The sequence below is a fragment of the Lepidothrix coronata genome, unplaced genomic scaffold, assembly GCF_001604755.1.
Source record: "Lepidothrix coronata isolate B3197 unplaced genomic scaffold, Lepidothrix_coronata-1.0 Scaffold167, whole genome shotgun sequence".
NCBI classification, from domain to species: domain Eukaryota; kingdom Metazoa; phylum Chordata; class Aves; order Passeriformes; family Pipridae; genus Lepidothrix; species Lepidothrix coronata.
This window is the reverse complement of record NW_016690347.1, coordinates 515,682-535,740: the sequence shown is the minus strand read 5'-3', so window position 1 is coordinate 535,740 and position 20,059 is coordinate 515,682. Positions and strand designations below refer to the sequence as shown.

The 20,059-nt window shown below is 44.2% G+C and overlaps 1 protein-coding gene across 2 annotated transcripts; it reads left to right on the top strand.

The window, feature by feature from the left end:
- The first annotated feature begins 7,912 nt into the window (after positions 1–7,912).
- LOC108504547 (serine/threonine-protein kinase Sgk1) lies at positions 7,913–16,322 on the top strand. Of its 2 annotated transcripts, none has more exons than XM_017829698.1 (12): positions 7,913–8,259; positions 10,824–10,899; positions 11,337–11,412; positions 11,858–11,962; positions 12,428–12,511; positions 12,614–12,745; positions 13,027–13,139; positions 13,340–13,463; positions 13,807–13,902; positions 14,011–14,166; positions 14,270–14,359; positions 15,072–16,322. In XM_017829698.1, exons 1-12 carry the CDS (start codon positions 8,016–8,018, stop codon positions 15,237–15,239), a joined length of 1,464 nt encoding a protein of 487 aa, XP_017685187.1. In that variant the 5' UTR covers positions 7,913–8,015; the 3' UTR covers positions 15,240–16,322. The 2 variants fall into 2 exon arrangements, with proteins under 2 accessions (XP_017685187.1, XP_017685188.1); XM_017829699.1 differs by lacking the exon at positions 7,913–8,259 and adding an exon at positions 10,551–10,715.
- The last annotated feature ends 3,737 nt before the right edge of the window (positions 16,323–20,059 follow it).

Sequence of the window (20,059 nt, the reverse complement as noted above, 5' to 3'; positions counted from 1 at the left end):
AAGAAAAGTTAAACAAGATAGAATAAATATGTATTAAGTGAAAAACACAATCACAGCGACAAAAATATATCTATACATAAAACTAAATATGAGAAAAATGTGGTCTGTCAAAAATGCTATCTCCAGACAAAGCTGAGCATATTTTACTATTATATACTATCCATTTTGAAGTAGATATAGTGAAGTCAAAATAGGATTAGGCAGATACAGAGTTACTATGCAGCTGAATCTGGCATATGGACCTCATTGCGTATGTCATACTTTCATATCTCAAACACTGGTACAAACAGATTTTCTTCCTTTTTGAGAAATTCCCTTCTTTTCCCTGCTCATTATCTTTCTATAAAATGCACTAAGATCTCAAAACACTGGAACAAGTCAAAACCAGTGTGCTACTTGCAAACTTCTTGAAACTTGGGAGAACACAGCATTTGATTTTGATTCAGAATACAATAGCTGTGATTTGACCTGTGATTTGATAGTTGTTTTGAGTCAGTTAGCCTGGGTAAGTCACCAAACGAGCAAAACTGCTGTCAAGTTTTGCTTTGTAGGAGGTGGACTATATGTCCAATGAGTTGAGCATGGGATTGAAAGTCACAAGCTTTACAAATGTTTATTCTATTTCAGGCTCATCATATGACAATGACCCAAGTCAACCCACTTCCCCACCTCTTCATTCTATAAAATGTCACTGTTAATGTTTGCCTGTGTGAGGCTTTAAAGAGCTCTGGATAAAAAACAAGCATAAGTGAAAATCATTACTAAATGAAAATCATGAATAATAGCACTAGTAACAGAGTTCCCTGTAACTGTAGAGAAGTCCATAGTGCTATGCTTTGCAAGTGACTAAAGCTGCCATTGGCAGCTAAATTATGCTTAGTCTTTCTGCATTTAAACTATACATTTTCCCTCAGTGGCTCATCTGTCTACACGAGCAGTACAACACTGAAGGCCAAAACTCTTGTTTTCAATCCCCTATCTCACGGGAAAGTACTTTGCTTAATCTCTTTATGCTTCAGTTTCTTCACCTGTCACTTTAACTATATTTCTAAAGAGCACCACTGTCAACAGAATACAAGCTACTTAGTAATGTTTCCTATATGGCAGCAGGCTGAGGCACATTTGCAACACATCAGAGTTTCAGGAGTTAACTTTTCTGATGTCCTATTAAAAATACATAGAGGTGGTTGATTTTCTTTCTCGTGTCCTTGCTTTAAAAAAAAAAAAAATTACAGCATTATTAAGTCTGTCTTGTATGAAGGATCAATATATAATATTCAGTTAGGCAGAGAGGTGTTGTGTTGATCTCACTGAAGGTATAGAAATTAGCCTCACATTGAGAATTATGTACCAGTCACACTGCATTCACCAGTAATCCATTATGCTAGACCTGCTTTTCACCATTTCTGCATGCAAGTATTCTCTGAAAAAAATACTCTATTACAAGGTTCTGATCGGAGCATCACAGTAGTATAACCAACCACTTGGAGCATGGCACACTTCCAAATCTGTATTCTTCTTTTCTTCAGGAGTTTAAAATAAGAATGCAGCCAATGGGTGTAAGATCAATGGCGCTATGCTTACAGTTTGCCTTTCAAAATGACTAAGCAGGCTGGGATACACATCTGCCTCCAGCTTCAGCTGTGCCAGCTGAAGAGGCTGTGCCCAGGTGCTCATCACCTGGCTGACCAATGCAAGTCAGTGGGAGCTCCAGTGGTTGGTAACACCCACCATGTGGGTGCTGATGAGTAGATGTAGACGCACTGGGGTGAGGAAGCTCTTGCTGAAGGCTGGAAAGGTCACATACCCACAGCCTGTGGTCTACTGCATGACTATGCACAGCTGGGTGTCTATGCTTATCAAACCTTCCGATTCTAATCCTTGAATTGGATGAAAATGTGGAGATATTTAAACTTGAGTTAAGAGGAAGAGACAAGAAACCTCAGAGGTGAAGTTGTTGGACCTGATATACATAGCAGCAAATGCAAGTCTCTGTTACACAGACAGCCAGGTTAGATGTTCCAGCCACTTCTTTTGGCCCTGAAGTCTAGTAAACCTATGGACAAAACACTTGAGCTTGGCTGCCTGAAGATAAGCTTTTCTTTGTGGAATCATATAAAACATTAACAAAAAAGTAAAGGCAGCTTCTGGCAAAGTAAATCAAATGCATATCAAAGGTTTCCAATTCACTCCAGGGCTTAAGGTGTTAAAAAAATTTGGACTAATTGGAATACTACAAAGAGATTCACAGTGCTGTGAATGACTGAGCAGGTTCAAAAATGGCATCTGGAAGTGAAAAACAGAAATTAGTGCTGGAGATGTTTGTGTTTTTTTTCTTTCTGGGTCTGCCTGTTAAACAGCTATAGGACTCCTTTGTCTTCCAGTAACATTCTTTGTGGTGATCATGTGCTGTGGGAAAAGCACTTTCCTGGCATTTCCAACATGCTGGATGGTGGCAGGTGATGTTACAAGTTACCAGTTCAATGTGGATATGGTTATACTTCCTTCGTTTCTCCCCAAATTTGGATTCAGATCCTTTTAGGTGTCAGTGTTCAAAGTCCCTCATTTTTCACTGTAATGGATAGCTCCTGATGGGAAGGGAACGAGTGCTATAGTAATATCAGATATCTAGGCAGCATTCCTCCAAGGTACTGCAAAAGCCTGCACCGCCTGCTCTGGCTCTTGACAAGCCAAATTTTCTGTTTACAACACATGCAATTATACAAATAAGGTTGGCTGATATGGAATATATATTGCTGTACACAATCTTAATCCAGATACTAGAATGGTAGAAAGTCAATTTTGCATTTAATTTTTGGTTCTGCCACAGACTTCCCTCAGATGAGACATACTGTCTATGCTGCAGTTTAATTCCCACTTTTGTAAAATAGAACTAATAGTTTCACATCTGTCTGAGATGATATCAGGCACAGTGCAAGGCAAGATAATGTCAATTAATTTCAAGAAAACAGGTATGGTTTGTATATCCAGTATAATACACAACCACACAGGGCTGCTAGCTGGAAGACAAGATGTATATAATCCATCCTTGAGGAGAACCACGGTGCATTATACCAATGCTACAAGTATTATTCCAGGTCCATAAGTAGACTGGACTAAGTTAGGTTAGAAATCTCTGACCATATGTATGGTATTTAAACTTGCCACAGGACTTTTTTCTCTTTATGTAAATATATGTAAATATGTATAGATAATGTAAATATATAAATACATAAATACATATATTATGTAAATATATGTAAATATATATAAATCTGGAACTAAATTACCAGCTCTCAAGCTATGTTGACAATACGATCTTTTAAAGCAATTCTATATATTTTACACATGAAGCTCCAGAAATAAGAAAAAAAATCACCTGTAATTCAGAAAAGCTTCTACCTATCTCTAGGTTTCAGGACCAAATTCCTTCAACTAAACATTAGACACTGCCTAATGATTCAGGCCACAGATGGACTGAGTTGCCTTCAGGGCACTTATTTGTTTCTTCTGACCAAGGAGGGTACCTTTTGTAGCTATATGTCTAAATTAGGTACCAAAATGTAATAAGGGTAAATATATTATGAATGGAGCAGTTACCTAGGGCAAAATTAACACTTCTTCCCTCGCCATCTAGCTTAGAATAATTAATCTACCCTCAGAAATACTGTAATAAACCCTACTTTTATCTGGGTCCTGCAAATATCTCCTAAAATTATAAATCACTAGACACAAATCACTATAAAGCCCTGTCTAGCATGTATGTTTTACATCCTTCTGCCCAGGAAGCCTTTTAACACTTCTTGAAAGAAAATCTCCTACAAATAATAAGAGATATTGAAGCAGTCAACATAATGGCAAGAGATACGGTGGTATCACCAAGAGAAAAAGCATTAACACCTGGCAGTGTGATTATCCCTTTAACAGGCCTCTGTTTTCACATCTCCAAGAATCCAAGTTTTTGTTTTGAGTTAGCAGCCAGCTGAATGTTTCTCTAACAAAAATTCCTCTCTGACAAATTTGCTCACTGTTTACATCATTTGATGCCTTATCTACAAGGTTGCTGGAGGACTTACAGGCTTAAAGAGATCTTTCTTTTAAGATAATGAATTACAATGATGATGATGATGATGATGATGATATGATGATGATGATGGGGGTTTTGTGTATGCACAAAAGACATTGAGATATCATGGTAGCAAACACCTAGTGGAACACTAGATGAAGAGATAAGGGAAAAAGAGATAAAAGAGATGACCCCATAGCTAGGTTAGTTCAGCTAACATTTGTGTTTCAGCAGATATATTCATTCAAGAGGTGCAGGGAAACTTGTTCAGATTATGTCCTTGATAGAAGATGCCTACATGCATTTATGCTATTATCCTTCAAAATCTAAAATTTTGAAAGAAAAAATCTGAGTACAAGAGTTAGCAGACAGTACATGCTTACAGTATTCATTCTGGAGCACGTATGAGCTTCTCACATAAGGCTGCTTTGTGACCAAAGGAAGCCAGCAGACCGAACTTACAGTATCACTAAAAATGTTCATTTTTCTCATGTATCCTTTTTTTATCATTTTTCTATCAGATGTTTTCACCTTTTTTTTATACTAGCACTATTCAGTTCTGATAAGAGCAATCTCTGTGCAGTCACAGTAAATTATTTTAAGTTCATAACAATAATAATGAATTCAAGTATCTGTCATCCAACATAATTTTATGAGAACTATCAGCTGGAGAGGTTACGCAATGTTTTAAGGACTTTTATGAACCTTGGGGTGGCACACTCAGGGGAAGGCATACAAATATGCTTTTTCTTCAGTCACCTCACTCTAGCTGCTATGCATGGCCAAAATACCTGCAACATTTGTTCATAAAGTCACAATGACAACAGCTCCGTTAGAGTCAAATCCAGTGCTGGAAAAAAAATGGAAGTCAGGGCATTGCTTATCAGCTATTCTAACTAGAGGTCAGTTCATATAAAGGATGCTGTAATTTTCCACTGCTTTCTACAAGGATGGGAATTACTTTTTTCTCAGCACAGCCCTGCATCACTCTGTGATCCTGCAAGCGTAATCCCTTGGCACTAAAGCCTCTTAATGACAATGCAGTAAACCTGCTCTGTAAGCATCAGAAAAGGGAAATAAAAGATGTTTCAAATTTGTATTTGGCAAAATATGACACTGAAATCAATCAGATGTTCCCAGATCAATAGGGGCTTCAGTCAATAAACCTCCTGTCAACACAATGTCTAGCAGACCTGTTGACAGCATTCGAAAGCTCTTGATTTAAAATCTCTGTTGGGATTGTTATTAAAGCTGCTATTCAGTTCCTTATCTGTTTGCTGCTACTCGTAGACATCATTTGTGGGGGCAGCCTGAAGGTCTTGACTGAAAATTTTGGCTGTTGCACATGAAACTTAATTACAAGGTCAGAGACTTGTTTGTTGGGGATTTACGGGAGGAAAATAAAAGCTTTTGAGATTTTGCTTCAGAAGACAGTTGCTGTTAGGAGTGCCATCATCTTCTGTATTTGAGGTCTATGTCATTCCTACAGTCCAAAGCCGGAATTCCATCTTCCTTTAATTAAGCCAAAGACGAATGCTGATGAAAATATTTGCAGAATTTGGAGAAGTTTCCTTCCAGAGTCAGCCAAGTAATTTTAGGAACTTGCTGCATCTTGATTCAGCATGATAAGTAAGCAGGAATTCATTCATTCAGCATTGAATTCATCGCCAAACTGAAGTTCAGAAGGTACCAGAGAATTAATTTTCTGAAGGATTAAGGCAGTGAATTCCATATTAAACAATGAGGACCAGGACAGAGTCAGAAAAGAACTCAGAGATTCTAGTTACCATGTGGGCTGCTGAAGTCTCTGACCTTCTTGAAGGGCAAGAGGGAGAAGTTTCTGTGTGTCCCATAAATTAAACACTGCCAGGCAGGACTAACATCTGTCTGCCCACCATGGATGAAGAAGCCCTCCAAACAGCAAGGCTTTTCTAGGGAGATGAATTTACATAGTCAAGCTACTGCTGAACATGCTTTGAACTGCACTGAGCAATACCCTGGCTTTACATTAGGCATGTCCAAAATGTCTGTGTCAGCAGGCCCCTGGGGTAACCCATAACAGTAAGCCAGTATGTTGTGCCTGCTCTGCCCCATGCCTAGGTCGCCCACTGTTCCAGCAGACTCTATGTCTTTCTGCATCTCTCACAGCCTGGCAGCGGGGCCCTGTTTTGGATGCTGACATGGTGAAGAGCTTGATGAGCATCTGTTTACTCAGTGCTACTTTTACATGGAACACAGTTACTTGGCAGAGTCAAATGCTTTATAGTAGGTTACAAATCAATTCAGTTCTCTTCCTTCTTGACAGTAATCAGCAGTTCCTTGGGTTTTCTGAGTTGGTTAAACACTGTGACTAATAAAGCACCATCACGCCACGCCAAAGTGCAATATAAGACTGTCGGAATGCTAGTATGGGCCCAAGGTCCATGCAGGTCAGTCTGGGTTACTGGGTTAGTTGGTCAGTGCACCACCTAACACTGCACCACTATGAGAGAGGGAAAGAACAGGCAACTATTCAGTGATATGATCCAACCCAGCCATGGCTCACAGGAGTTTGTGGTCCAGGAACATTCCAGGTCAGACATGCTGCCTTTGTAGTCAAGTTCTGGGTGTTTTTTTCCTATTGATTTGTCCATCCATTCTTGAACCCATCCATATTTTGGAGTGCACAGATCCTGGGTCAAAGAGTTCTCTAAATTTTTAATATTCCATCTGTGGAGTTTCATGTTCCTTTTTTCATTTTCAGTGTCCATCTTTTACTTTTTATTTACTTTCCTTTGAGAAACTATAAATTTAGAAGTTCAGGACAGTTTGTCATTTTTTTAGTCTGCGGTAGAAAAGTAACGCAAGTGTGAAACATCACTGTAATTCTTTGATTCTTCTCCTGTATTTACTTTTTAGTGGTAGGGTCCTAATCCACTGACTACACAAATTCTTAACACAATTTATTGGGAAGTTCACAATGTCCGATGCTTTTCTATAAGACTTGGCTTTGGAGTAAGAGAATCATAGAATCATAGAATCAACCGGGTTGGAAAAGACCTCCGAGATCATCAAGTCCAACTCTTGATCCAACACCGCCGTGGTTACTAGATCATTGCACTAAGTGCCACATCCAGTCTCAGCTACCTTTCCCTTGCTTGCGTTCTCTCGCTCGTTTCTACTGTTAAGGGGTTCGCCGTTATCGCTATAGGGAAAAGTTTTAAAACGCAACTTTAGGACACTCAGGCTCTTAAGCCCAACCCCGGGCTTTTGAGAACCCCGCTCATGACCCTAAAACGCTGCGTGAATTGTAACTAACAAAATAATAATAATCCGTCCTTTGGGAGGCATTCCTCCCTTCCACATTAAGAACGTCACTGTTGCGAGGCACCTCCGGCGCGGGGAGGGGGCGAGGGTCCTGAGCCGGCAGGTGTGTGCAGGGCGGAGGGACAGGGGGTCCCCGCGGCGGGGAGCGGCTGGGGGCGGCGGCGCCGGGCCGGGCGGGGTCGGGCGGCGGGGGAGCGGTGCCGCGCGGGCGGGGGGCGCCGCCGGGGCGCTGCCGGCGGAAGGCGCTGGGTGCCAGGTCGGAGCGGGGCGCCGGTCCCGCCCCGGCGCTATCCGGCCGGCGGGGCAGCCCGGCCGGCAGCCATAGCCCCGCGCCCCCCGCCGGCACCGGCAGCCCCCCCCTCCCCCCGGCTCTCTCTGCCCGTCCTGGCGGCGGGCGGTGCGGGACCCGCGCCCTGGGTACGCGGCCGCTCGCACCGCGCCTGGGGAGCGCGGGCAGCGCCTGCCTCGGTGGGGCAGGGCCGGCCGCTGCCGGCAGGTCAGGGAGGGCCAGAGCGGCCTCCCCGCCCCTCCCCGCCCGTGCCTGTGAGTGTATGTGCGCGCTGATTACAGTAATTTTGAAGGTGATGTTGCAACGGGGCAGAGTGTGCGGGGCGGCCTGTGCTGAACTTTATAACGCTCCCGCATGTCAGCCGCCCTCGATATTGCGTCCATAAAGGGGTCAGCGGGAGCGCCGGCTGGCCTCGCCGCCCTCGCCGCCTCCCTCCTGCCCGCAGGCCGCCTGGCCAGGAAGGGAAGTTATTCGGGATTGCAGCAGCGGCCGGCAGCGGGAGCGCAGCCACAGTCACAGCCTCCGCGCCGCCGCGCCGCGCCCGGGGTCCCGGCAGGCAGCGAGATGAGGGGCAAAGAGGAGAAGTCGTCGCTGAAAGGTGGGTTCACCGCTCTGCCCTGGCAGGATATCTGTTCTCCGCGGGGAAAATAACTCCTCCAGCAGCGGGGTTCCCCCGCAGCGGTGCACCGGGGTATACAGGCGGCTGCGTGCAGGGTGCAGCCGAGGCAGCGAATGACACGAACAGAGGCCAGGTGACTTGGAGAGAGCAGCGGAACCCTTGCAAAAAGACTGACGCGAAGCGGGGCGAGTGCGGTGGTGTAGCCGTCTGGAGCGGGGGCGCTTGGGGGCAGCGTGGGGGGCCGCAGCTGAGCGGGGAGGAGGGCAGTGGGTGTCAGGCCCTGGCAAGTTGAGCAGAAGAACGGGTGGGTTTTGCTGGAGCCTGCCCTGGGGCTGGGAGCCGCTCGCCTCTGCGCTCAGCTGGCAGGAGTGTGCCGGGGGCCAGCGTCGGAGAGCCCAGAGGGGGATGCCGGGGGGGCAGCGGAGGGGAACTCCGGTGACCCTCCAAACTGCGGATGAATTTTAACAGCAGCGCTCTGAAAGCGCCTAAGGGGCAGAGGAAACTGGCTATGTCTATTCCAATTTATGAAGCATTTTTGGCGGGTTGTTTATTTTATTGTGGGATATTTTATTTTTTTGTTGTTGTCCACTTACATTAGTGAGAGTGGTAGTTTCGCTCCGCAACAGAGGAAAGCAACAAGTGGGAGAACGTAAGGTCCCGCCAGCCGCAGCCCGCATTTCCTTGCCTCTCTCGTCACCCCATCCTTCCCTGGCGCCAGCTCTCTTCCACTTCCCCACACCGGGACGGCGGGGCCGGACAAGGCCCCCCTGCTCCGGGAAGGATACCGGAGGCTCGGACCTCTTTCCGTATAAGGCCTTTGCAGCGCTTTTTAAAGACCTGTGCCCACCTCGCCGAGGAGGGGTCTCTCTTTATTCCGGCTCATCCGTCTTGCTGTTCAGGGTGAGCAGCAGCGTTTGACTGAGCTGCACCCCTGCTGTGCTGGGGTGCTTGCCATCATCCCCCCCGAGGCGCAGGGTACAGGCAGCTGCCAAGGGATGCCGCCCAGCGGCCGGCGGTGGTTGTGGGGGAAGGCAGCAGCAGCGGGTGGAGAGAAAAAAAATAAAGAGCAAAAAGATGGGCTTCGAGCGGGGGGGCGGATGGGGGCAGGTTGCAGCTGGAGTCGCTGGCCGCAGCCCAGCGCCCATCGCTCAGACAGCGAGGCTAAACACGCGCATGAATAACGTCCCGTCGGGTGGAAAGTTCCAGCCGCCTGTAGGGCTCAGGAGCCCGGCAACCCCCGGCCGCGCCTGACCCCTGCCAGGGCTGCGAACGGGAATGCGCCCCGGCAGGGGAGAGTAGGTGGAGGCTGTGATATCCCTCGTCGTGCCTTCCCGCGCCCCCCGGCAGGAGGTCCCCGGCTGCACCTTTAACCTTGGCCTTCGAGCATGCACCAGCGCTCCTGACGTGCCCCCGGTGCACCCGCAAGGCAGCGACTGAGCCATTAAATCCTGGGTACACGATGTTCCCAAATAACCGTGTACAGTAGAAACAAAATCTGTGGAGCGGGGCTGTTTCTCTTTTTTCTTTTTTTCTGCGTAACTGCACTTGTCCAGCCCTCGGGCATATCCCCACCTTTTCTAGAAGCAGATCTCTGCGCTCTCCTCCAAGTTAAGGGAACAGATTTTATTTCCTATTATTTCCCTTTTTGGCATTTAAAAATACTTTTTTTTCCTTTTCCCTATCAGTACTGTCCCAGCCAGGATCAGGGCAGTGCACAGAAAGGACATTTGTTTGTTTTATTGAATACCGGGCAGGAAATTTTGTTCTTCTGAGTCACTGCAGCTCCTTCAAGGAAACGTCAGCGTCCCTTATCGCCGCTCACCCCGGGCGGCGGGACCGGGAGCGGATGCAGGCTGCGGGATGGGGGGGTACACCCACACTTTAGGAAGAGGTGCTCGTCCAGGACAGAGGCAGATTTTAAACTTTATATAACCGCAAAAATAAGTGGGGCCAGGATACAAAAGAAAAGCGAGGGGGAAGGGGGGAGAGAGAGAGAGATGGGGCTACGAAGTTAACTGTCCGAAAAAAAAAAAAATTTGATACGTTCACCCGTGGATGCTTTGCACGGTGAGGGTGCTGTAGGGGCGTCCCCTGAGGGTTGCACCTAAGGCAGGGAGGTAGCAAAGGCAGCGACAATTGCCTTCCCCGACCATCGCCGCCCCCCCCCCGACGTCCTCGGAGGCGGCCAGTGGCTGCCCCCCCAAGGACGTTGAAGGGGGGAGCAATCGTCGCTGCCCCGCCCCGTCCCGCCCATCACCGCCGCCACTTAAACGCCGTCGGGTGCTTCGCCAAGTCAGTGCGGTGCTGGGAGCCGGTGGTACCGTACCCTTGCTGTTTATCCGCCTCTCTCTGTAAAATGACCGTGAAAGCAGCCGAGGCGTCTGGTCCTACCTTGACTTACTCGAAGATGAGGGGGATGGTGGCTCTCCTCATCGGTGAGAAGCGGGGGGCTTCTTCGAAGATGCTCAAGGGACTGTGATTTTTCTGATAGGGTGGCTTAACGATTTTGTTTTTCTTTTCCTTGTCCTTTTTTTACCTTGTAGCTTTCATGAAGCAGAGAAGAATGGGACTAAACGACTTCATTCAGAAGATAGCCACCAACTCCTATGCATGCAAGCAGTAAGTATCAGGAATTTTGGGCGGATTTTAGTCACAAATATCATTACGTATTGCGAGGTCTAGTTTAAAAATAATGTTTGTTTACGGTAATGCCTGCGGCATGACTGTTATGGAAGAGTTAATTGGTCTTGTTGAGGTATTACTCACTCGGCAACGATCTTTGCGGGCTAGATTTGGGACAAATACGTCAAAGGAGATTTTTAGTGACCCGTCCCTATTTTGTAATGTATTTAAAATATAAGTAAATTTCTTTGTTTGACGGGATTTACTTTCTCTAGATTAATTTTACACCTTTAATCGATTAGATTGTTTTAGTTGCCTTCTGTAGTAGGCTCAACCAAAACTTCTCTTTCGTGATGCGTGCTTGCCCTCTGGTGGAAAGATATGCCTGCTGCCTCTGGTAACTCTTGTAATCATGTGTACTCTTATCCTTTCAGCCCTGAAGTTCAGTCTATCTTGAAAATCTCCCAGCCTCATGAGCCTGAACTTATGAATGCTAATCCTTCTCCTCCGGTAAGTAGATTTTACTCAGACATTTTTAGAACGTCAAGTCGGCCAGTAATAGAAGTATGGCAAAATAAGCATCATGGGTATTACTTTAGTTGAGCTCATAGCACACTGATGTAAATAGGAAACAGTAGTCAGGTTAGCCTGAAGGTTTTTCTGTTCCAAACATGGAGAAGAAATTTTAAAAAAGCTTTATTATTTGTTACTTCAGTATGAAATGTGCCTAAGACTTCAGCAAGAACTTTTCAGTAAGCTATGGCTGTTAGGCTCTTCTTAGGCACTACCTAATAGTTTAAGATATCTGGTAGAGGTCAATATTAAAGTTTTAGTGGCAAGAAGAGGGCTAATCTTCATTTTCAAGGTCACTTTATTTATATATTTTTTAAAAAGATACATTGTTGAGACTCACTCCCAAACTGTTTTAATAACTGTGGTTTGTCTATTTTTCTAGCCCAGTCCTTCACAGCAGATCAATCTTGGCCCATCATCCAACCCACATGCCAAACCATCAGACTTTCATTTCTTAAAAGTGATTGGAAAAGGCAGTTTTGGGAAAGTAAGCTTAACTTTTTTCCATTTTAATTTATTTATTCTTCAGCTCTTCTCTGAAATAGTAGATACTGGGGTTCTTACTGGCTTTTAGTGAATGGTGGTCATTTAAACCAAATCAGAGTATGTCCTGCTGCCCAGTGCCTGGCTCCCAGCATAGCTGGAGAGGGAGAGGGAGCAGGGATGCTGCATTTGAATGAGTCATAGAAGAGCTGGGGAGTGCAGTGCACTGATGCTGGGGAAAAGACATATACTTTGCTTTTGGAAGGGAAAGAAACGACATAAAATCTTTGGGCTAGATTATTTTGCCAGAATGGTAACACTGTTAGGCATTTCCAGCAAAGAGCTTGCACATTGAACCAGAGGGATGTGGCAGTCCTCAGCATTTAACATAAAAGCTTGTTGCAGGTTTTGTCTACAAGTTTTTCTGTATTTCAGTATTGCTCAGTTTAGGGATTTTATGCACTTTTAGGTCCTCCTTGCACGGCATAAGGCAGAAGAGCAGTTCTACGCTGTTAAAGTCCTGCAGAAAAAAGCAATCCTGAAGAAGAAGGAGGTAAGCTACCCTTCATAATGCCATTGCAATGTCCATCAATTACATTTTTACTGCTATTACTAAGCAAGTGTGCTAAACGTTAATTATTTCTTATGTTTTCAGGAGAAGCACATTATGTCAGAACGCAATGTCTTGCTGAAAAATGTGAAACACCCCTTCCTGGTCGGGCTTCACTTTTCCTTCCAAACTGCAGATAAATTGTATTTTGTCCTGGACTACATCAATGGTGGAGAGGTAAGCAGTACGAAAATTGAATAGTATTTCCTATCATGTGCATGATGGTAGCGTAGGCATTTTCACCCTTTATTTTAAATAAAAAAAGTTGCAAGGGGAAGAGTCATGGGGCAAAATTTAGTAGATTGAATGTTTCTGCCTGCCAAGTTTTGAACTACCAAGGATCATTAGGCCATTTCCTGCTATTGTTCTCCCTTGCTATATATGTTGAGTCTAATTAGGTGCATTGTTAACAGGCTTTGGGGCCGTTTACACAACTTTGTTCTCTCTGTCTCCTGTAGTTGTTCTACCACCTCCAGAGGGAGCGTTGCTTCCTGGAGCCGAGAGCCCGATTTTATGCTGCTGAAATTGCCAGTGCACTGGGCTATCTGCACTCCCTGAACATCGTGTATCGGTAAGCAGCCTTTTTCACTTTGTACTGAAAAAAACACGTGGTTTGTTGAATAAGCATTACAAAGTTGATCTCAGTATGAGGTCAGAATTACTTTTAATATTCTGTGGTGGCTTAGTGAAGTTCTGTAAACAGTTGCACCTAAAATCTTCTCACTACATCTTCTCTAATGACCACTTGTCTTCTTTCATCTCTTCTTGCAGAGACTTGAAGCCAGAGAACATCCTGCTCGATTCACAGGGGCACATTGTCTTGACTGACTTTGGACTCTGCAAAGAAAACATAGAGCACAATGGCACGACCTCCACCTTCTGCGGCACACCAGAGGTACAGCCAGCCCTCAGCCCACCGCTTGCAGAGCAACAGCAAGTGCTGTTGTCATCAGTGAAATCTGGTACCTGCCATGTATACGTATGGCTGGTTAGATACAGCAGGGGCTATTACAGGCCTTGTAATATAAGGCTGCCAGTGAGGACGTGTAGGACACGTAGAGCTTGTTGAGCAGGATCAGGGCTCTCAAGCCATCTCCCTGTTTATAAAGATCTTGTAGCTTTCCTTTAACTTAAATATTGTTGGAATTCAGTAAGATGCTTTTATTCAAGAATGGGGAGGCTTTCCTAATTGTAAAGATCCCTTTGGCTAACATTGCCCTTTCCCTTCTCTTTCACAGTATCTTGCTCCTGAAGTTCTCCATAAGCAGCCCTATGACCGGACTGTGGATTGGTGGTGCCTTGGAGCGGTCCTGTATGAGATGCTTTATGGTTTGGTAAGCAAAGAATCCTTCATGACAGATAAACTAGCTTACTCAACCTTTCCCCACAAGAAACCCTGTGCCCGCCTGTCAGCCTGATTAACTTCTTTCTCTTTCCCCCAGCCACCCTTCTACAGCAGGAACACAGCAGAAATGTACGACAATATCTTGAACAAACCCTTGCAGCTGAAGCCAAATATTACCAACTCAGCTAGACATCTCCTGGAAGGCCTCTTGCAGAAGGATAGGACAAAGAGGCTTGGCGCCAAGGAGGACTTTGTAAGTGCAAACTAGCTGGCGCCTGCAGGCAGTGCGGGCCTAGGATGACTAGGCCATACTGTTTACATGGGTTTGAATTAATCTATTTTTCTCTCTGTAACAGATGGAGATTAAGAATCACATCTTCTTCTCCCCAATTAACTGGGATGATCTCATTAATAAGAAGATTACACCCCCTTTTAACCCAAATGTGGTACGTATCACTTCTAATTATAGAATGTATGGAGATTGTCTTTTTCCTGCTTGTCTTTGTGGGGTGCCCAGGGGCCAGGGGGAAGTGGCTGGATGGCTGTGTTTGGGGAACACAATTTTTCCTTCCTCTGTGTCTGTCCAGACAAGGTTAAAAATAAGTGGTGACTGACTTCTTGCTGATGGTCAAGCTAAATTTAGTTGGTTTTTTTGGTGTCTCATGTGCTTCATTTGCATGGCAATTTATAAATAATCACCAGCATCCCCCTTTTACCAAAGGGGAAGGTAAGGTTCCCAAGGGCAGAGTTACATTTGGCTTGTCAGATACTAACATTGAAAGAGAGCAATCTGGTTATGGAGGTTGTTCTTTCATTTTCTGAGCATTTTAGAAACTGCATTTAATAACTAGCCCAGAGATCAAAGTCCTGCTTCATAAACTGCTGTGTGGCAGAGAGGCATGTTTGCATTTGGTTTCTGTTGCATGAGTTTAGTTGGAGTGTAGCATACTAAATTGAATCATCTTGTTTTTAGTAAGACAATATTCAGCAGGACAGAAAACCCAAAAGGTCAAACTAAAACGGTCAAAGACTGTTAAACAGTGGGACTGAGGTGATAACACTGTGAGTCTCTGCACAAGGGTGCTTGTCTCCACATTGAATTTACGTGTGCACTCACAAAACATTTGGGTCTAAATTCCTTTTCTGCCTTTTCCACAGAGCGGCCCTAGTGACCTGCGACACTTTGATCCGGAGTTCACAGATGAGCCAGTCCCCAACTCCATTGGCCAGTCCCCAGACAGCATCCTCATCACTGCCAGTGTCAAAGAAGCCGCTGAGGCTTTTTTGGGCTTCTCATATGCCCCACCCGTGGACTCTTTCTTGTGAACATTTTTCTTTCTTTCTTTTTTAATAATAATAACAACTATTATTTTTATTTTTTGTTTGGCCTTCTGGTGGAACTGCCAGTTGACCAGTCATCTTGAAAGAGAATTTGCACATTTCCACTGTGGCAGCTTTGCAGCCTTAATTTCAACTACACTGTTTGCTGGAAGCTTTTTTGAAGAGCACATCTCTCTCTAAATGAGCTTTACAGGCTTTTCATTTCCATTTGTTCTTCCCCCAAAGTGGTGCTGTCTCCCTGGAAAGAAAAACCGTAGTGACTGCTGCTATAGACCGCTATGGCAGATTGTAGGAGTAAGAACAAGCTGTTTTGAAATCGTGCTTGAAAAGCCTTGCCTGAAGATCTATCTGAACGTGATAAGGATTTTATGAAATGTGCCTTTTTTTTTCTGATGAGATCTTGTGAGCTCCAAAGCTTTCCCTGTTGCAGAGTGTGTTTCTCAGTTCATTTATGTGGGTTTACTATGTGAACAAATGGTATGCGTGAGGTCTGCGTGCTACAGATGGACTTAGTTTAAAGCATCAGTATGACACTTGCAGGATACCACAATGTGGGGCATTGTTTGTTTCTTCCATATTTGGAAGATAAATTAAGTGTAATTTTGAAATTTCTTTTGTAAATCTATACAGTCAACTAAAATTATTGAGATGGGCTCACAATTACTTGTATCCAAATGCTTGAAGAAAGCATTGCTGCTATGAAAAAAGATTTCTATTTTTAGAAAGGGTTTTTATGGACCAAAATGCCCCAGCTGCAGTCAGTCAAAACTGTTGGTTTCTTTTTTTTTTTTTTACCCTTTTTTTCTCCCTCCCCCCCTTTTAGTTTAAAAGATATCATCTGTAAAACGGGCATTATTTATGGTTTTGGGGTTTGAGGGATTTTCATTCCTGACTGTATGTATTGTAAAAAAGATATGTACATTCAGTTGTAACTCTAGATGTATATTTAAACTCACAGACTTACTTGTAATGTATACCATCATTGTAATGTAATATAATTAACATGGTTATATGTATCATATTTTTTGTGACCAAACCCATTGGTTTGCAGTAAAATCCTGAAAAATACTTCCATTAGCTCTGTCTTATTTTAAAAAAAAGGCTTTAGCCAGCTTAAAAAAAAATTAAACTAAGATAATTTTGCTTAGGTGTGTGATGGTTATTCCATCAAACTGTACCCGTAGAAGTCTTACCATGGATACAACTTGGCAAAGTACTTGGTTTTCTAACTGTGGTTGTTAGAGTGGGTGTGTATTGATGTGGATGCTCTTATATGGTGCAAATGCTCACACTTCCCAAAATGAGTTTCTCTAGCAAAATGAAGGTACTGCTCTCTGGTGTGGGCAAAACATAACTACACTTGAATTAAGTGCTTAGGTAACAGCAGCTGGTTTAGCACTGGTTATGCTGCATACATATGCTAGAAGCAGGTTGTCATGAAGCTGATGGAAATAGTCTCTAACTGGGAGTCCTCGAGCATCAGAATTGCTGCTGTGATATGGCGCAGTGGAATGCACCCTGAGTTTACCAGTGTTCCAAAATCTGTATTCAGGAAGTGGGTTTCACCAACTAATCATATACGTGCTGATGACTATTCCTCTAAAACTGAGCTGTTAAATAGTTTTTTATTACTGTGTACTACTACCAGGTGGCCTGCAAGAGGGACTTCTGGTCAAGAAGTAAGATAATCACTTCTGGATGATTCCATTCCGTTTCTTTTGTGTGGTGATGGATGGCTTTTTTTTCTCTGAGGGAGTGGGCGTCTGCACCTTATTTACAGCTCCCGTTATCCACTGGGTACTGCAGTTGGTGGTCTTAGCAATTCAGAGAATCAAGATGAGCAGTTGCTGAGAAAAGCTGGTCAGTCAACTGTTACTCAGGCTGCTGCGATAACAGCAGTGTAGCAAATCTCTTAACAGGAGTGGTATTTCTGTTCATTACGTTTGAGATAAAAGTATGCAGTAATTTTCCATCTTTTATTATCTGTTGGATGTAGGAACAGACAAACGTGTATGGCTTCAGCTATAAACTCTGTCTGGGAGACCACACTTGGAGCTAAAAAGGCTAATTTATACTAGGCAAGAAGCCTCTCTCAGATCACTTTAGTATCTGAAAGAGATGCAGCCACCTCAAACTCCCAAATTCATGCATTCCACAACTCTTTCAATAGTGTATTGACAGACTTTGCAAAGTCTTCCACTGCTATAATGTTCCTGAAACATCTTTAGTGCCAATGACTTGTAGACTAGAGATGTTAAAATATATAGTACTCATTTGTCTCTGTAGAAAATGAAACTATGCTTACTAAGCAAAGAAGTTGTGCAATACTCATTATCTTTGTCTCACTGTTTGCCAGGCATGAGCAAGGTGCTACTTGCAGATAACAGAAGCAGAGAACTACAGCCCTAGGGTGAAAAAGCATTAAATACTGTTTATCATTTTTAAGAAAAAAACCCCACTGGAATCATTATTAATGAAGAAGTATGAAGTGTCATTGACTCAAAGGTGTACATCAGGTGCTTTTCATATTTGCCAAGATGTAGGGTATTACTTTAATGGGTTACTTGGAAAAAACAATGTCAGATTTTAATTTTAACTGTTCTACCATGTGTAGGCTCATTATGCAGCTACTGCATTCTGCAACTGCTAACAATGAATATTTAACACATGCTGCCTCAATTGTTTTAGTGTAGAAAAGGGGAAAAAGTTGCCCATGATTTTAATCTCCCTGATTTTGATGTATTACGGTCCTGACTGTAGGGAAAGAGCCTGTGGAAGTCAGAGGGGTTTTGGGTTTGTTTGCTTATAGTTTTGTTTGTTTTATGGAATTCTGTGTCTATAAGGTCTATGAGAAAAGTCACTGGACTGAGAAGCAAAGGGCTAGGACTCCTGAAATCGCAGCTGACATATGTGTTATGTGTTATTTTGACTAAGAGCTGAATCTATGGTGTAATTTCACCCATTTCTAACATGGAAGTAATCACCCACATTTTCTGCTGGTAGCAATGTTGTAGCTGCCCCCAGCTTGGATAGCTTTACTTAGCAGAGTGGTCAACTCAACAAAACTTGTATTCTGTATGGTGAGCATGCCTCAGCTCTCATATGCCCCTTATATGGAGTGTATTGATAATACATGCATAAACATTTAAACATGTACATGCAGACATCTCGCGTGGGTTAGTCTGTATTACTTATCTCTGTTACCATAAGCCATGTACCATTTCACGAACCTTACAAAGATAAGAGAAGCTTCTTAGTGACTATTTTTCTTGTGCTCCTTATACTCAACATGCTGGAGGACAGTCTGTATCATAAAGAAGTTAAGCAGGAGATACCTCTGTGTCTCCCCCAAAAGGTTCTTCAAAAGTACTCTATGCCCACCCTGTGTACACTTCTCATAAACAGATGGGAGAAATTAATGAAAAATACAAGATTCTTGTACAGCCTTGCACCTCCAGTGAAACATTTCTACAGGTAGCTGATAAAAATGAGGAAGGCTGCTCAGAAAAGAGCTTTGGCTAGTGGTCCTAATTTGGCATCTTACCTGGGTTACCTAAAGGTAGGTGAGATGAATCCAGGCCCGTCTGGACTCTTCTAAAAGTGAAATGAAATACTGCACAACATTATGCTTTTATGTAACTGCAGTACCACATCTACAGATGTTTATGTGATACCATGTGGCTCTACCCCAGCAGAGATAGTGAGGTGGCTTACAGTAAAGATGGTTTCTGACACTCCCCACATTTGACACTCTGCTATCAAGACCAACAAAGAGCGGGCTAAAATTTTCCATGCTGTCTAGAACATGCTGTCTATGGAAAGTTTCTGCAAAAGGTTCCAAAACTTTCCAAAAAATTAGGGTTGAAAAAAAAAAGAAAAAAGCTTGCTATTTGAAAAAGAAAACTTAAAAAAATTAATACAGATATTTACTGCATTTGTATGTTGAGTCAGACACAATTTGTCCAGAAGATTGCTTTAGTGTCAGGTTAGGCTCTGAATGAAAGTTCTCTGCTTTGAGAGACTGAAATTTGGTAGCTTATGGCTTTCCTGTACAGGTACGGGCACTGCAGTGACAGCAAATAGTCCTTATGCGTGTCTATTTTGTCCCCTGCAGCTGTGTGAAATGAGTTTTCCAACTTCGGATGTCTGCAAGCCCCGGAGAGAAAGCAGGGCTCTGTTGTTTATTCGGGACTTTCCTCCTGCTCCATATATTGTAGTAAAAGAAAAGAGGAAAAGAGAAAGAGTGGAGACCTCTGAGCGGGGCGACAGAACGCACTGTCCAGTGCAGAGGCTCGGCAGGGTCCCCTTGGGCTCTTCCCCCGGCAGTGCCCGCTCCGGGCCGCGGGATCTTCGGCTCCAGGCAGGGCCGCCTCCCGCCGGGTCCCCGCGAAGCTGCTGCCCGGGATGTGGTGTCACCCGGGCCGAGGGTGACACCCTGTGGTGGCTGCCGGGCAGCGCTCGGTTCCCGCTGGGGAAAGGAGACTTCGGGGTGGCTGTCAGAACCCAGAACAGGAGGGCATAGGAGATGACGCTTCAATGTCACATCTCCAGTTCCTCTTCTAAACGGGCATCAACCCCTGATGACACGGGTTTCGTTCCTGAAGCTCTGCAGGTCTCAGCCCAAGCTTCCTTCTGTCACATGTAGTCTTTGTAACATCCTTGTCTGGACTCTCCTGCCTCTGAGATGCACCCGGCTAACACAGGAGTTCCCTCCAGATTGTTTTCTGGTGCATAGATTGCCAAGTGATACAATGGGTCCTGCCACCCTCCATCTCCTCCATCAGGCATTGCTGGATAAGCAGCAC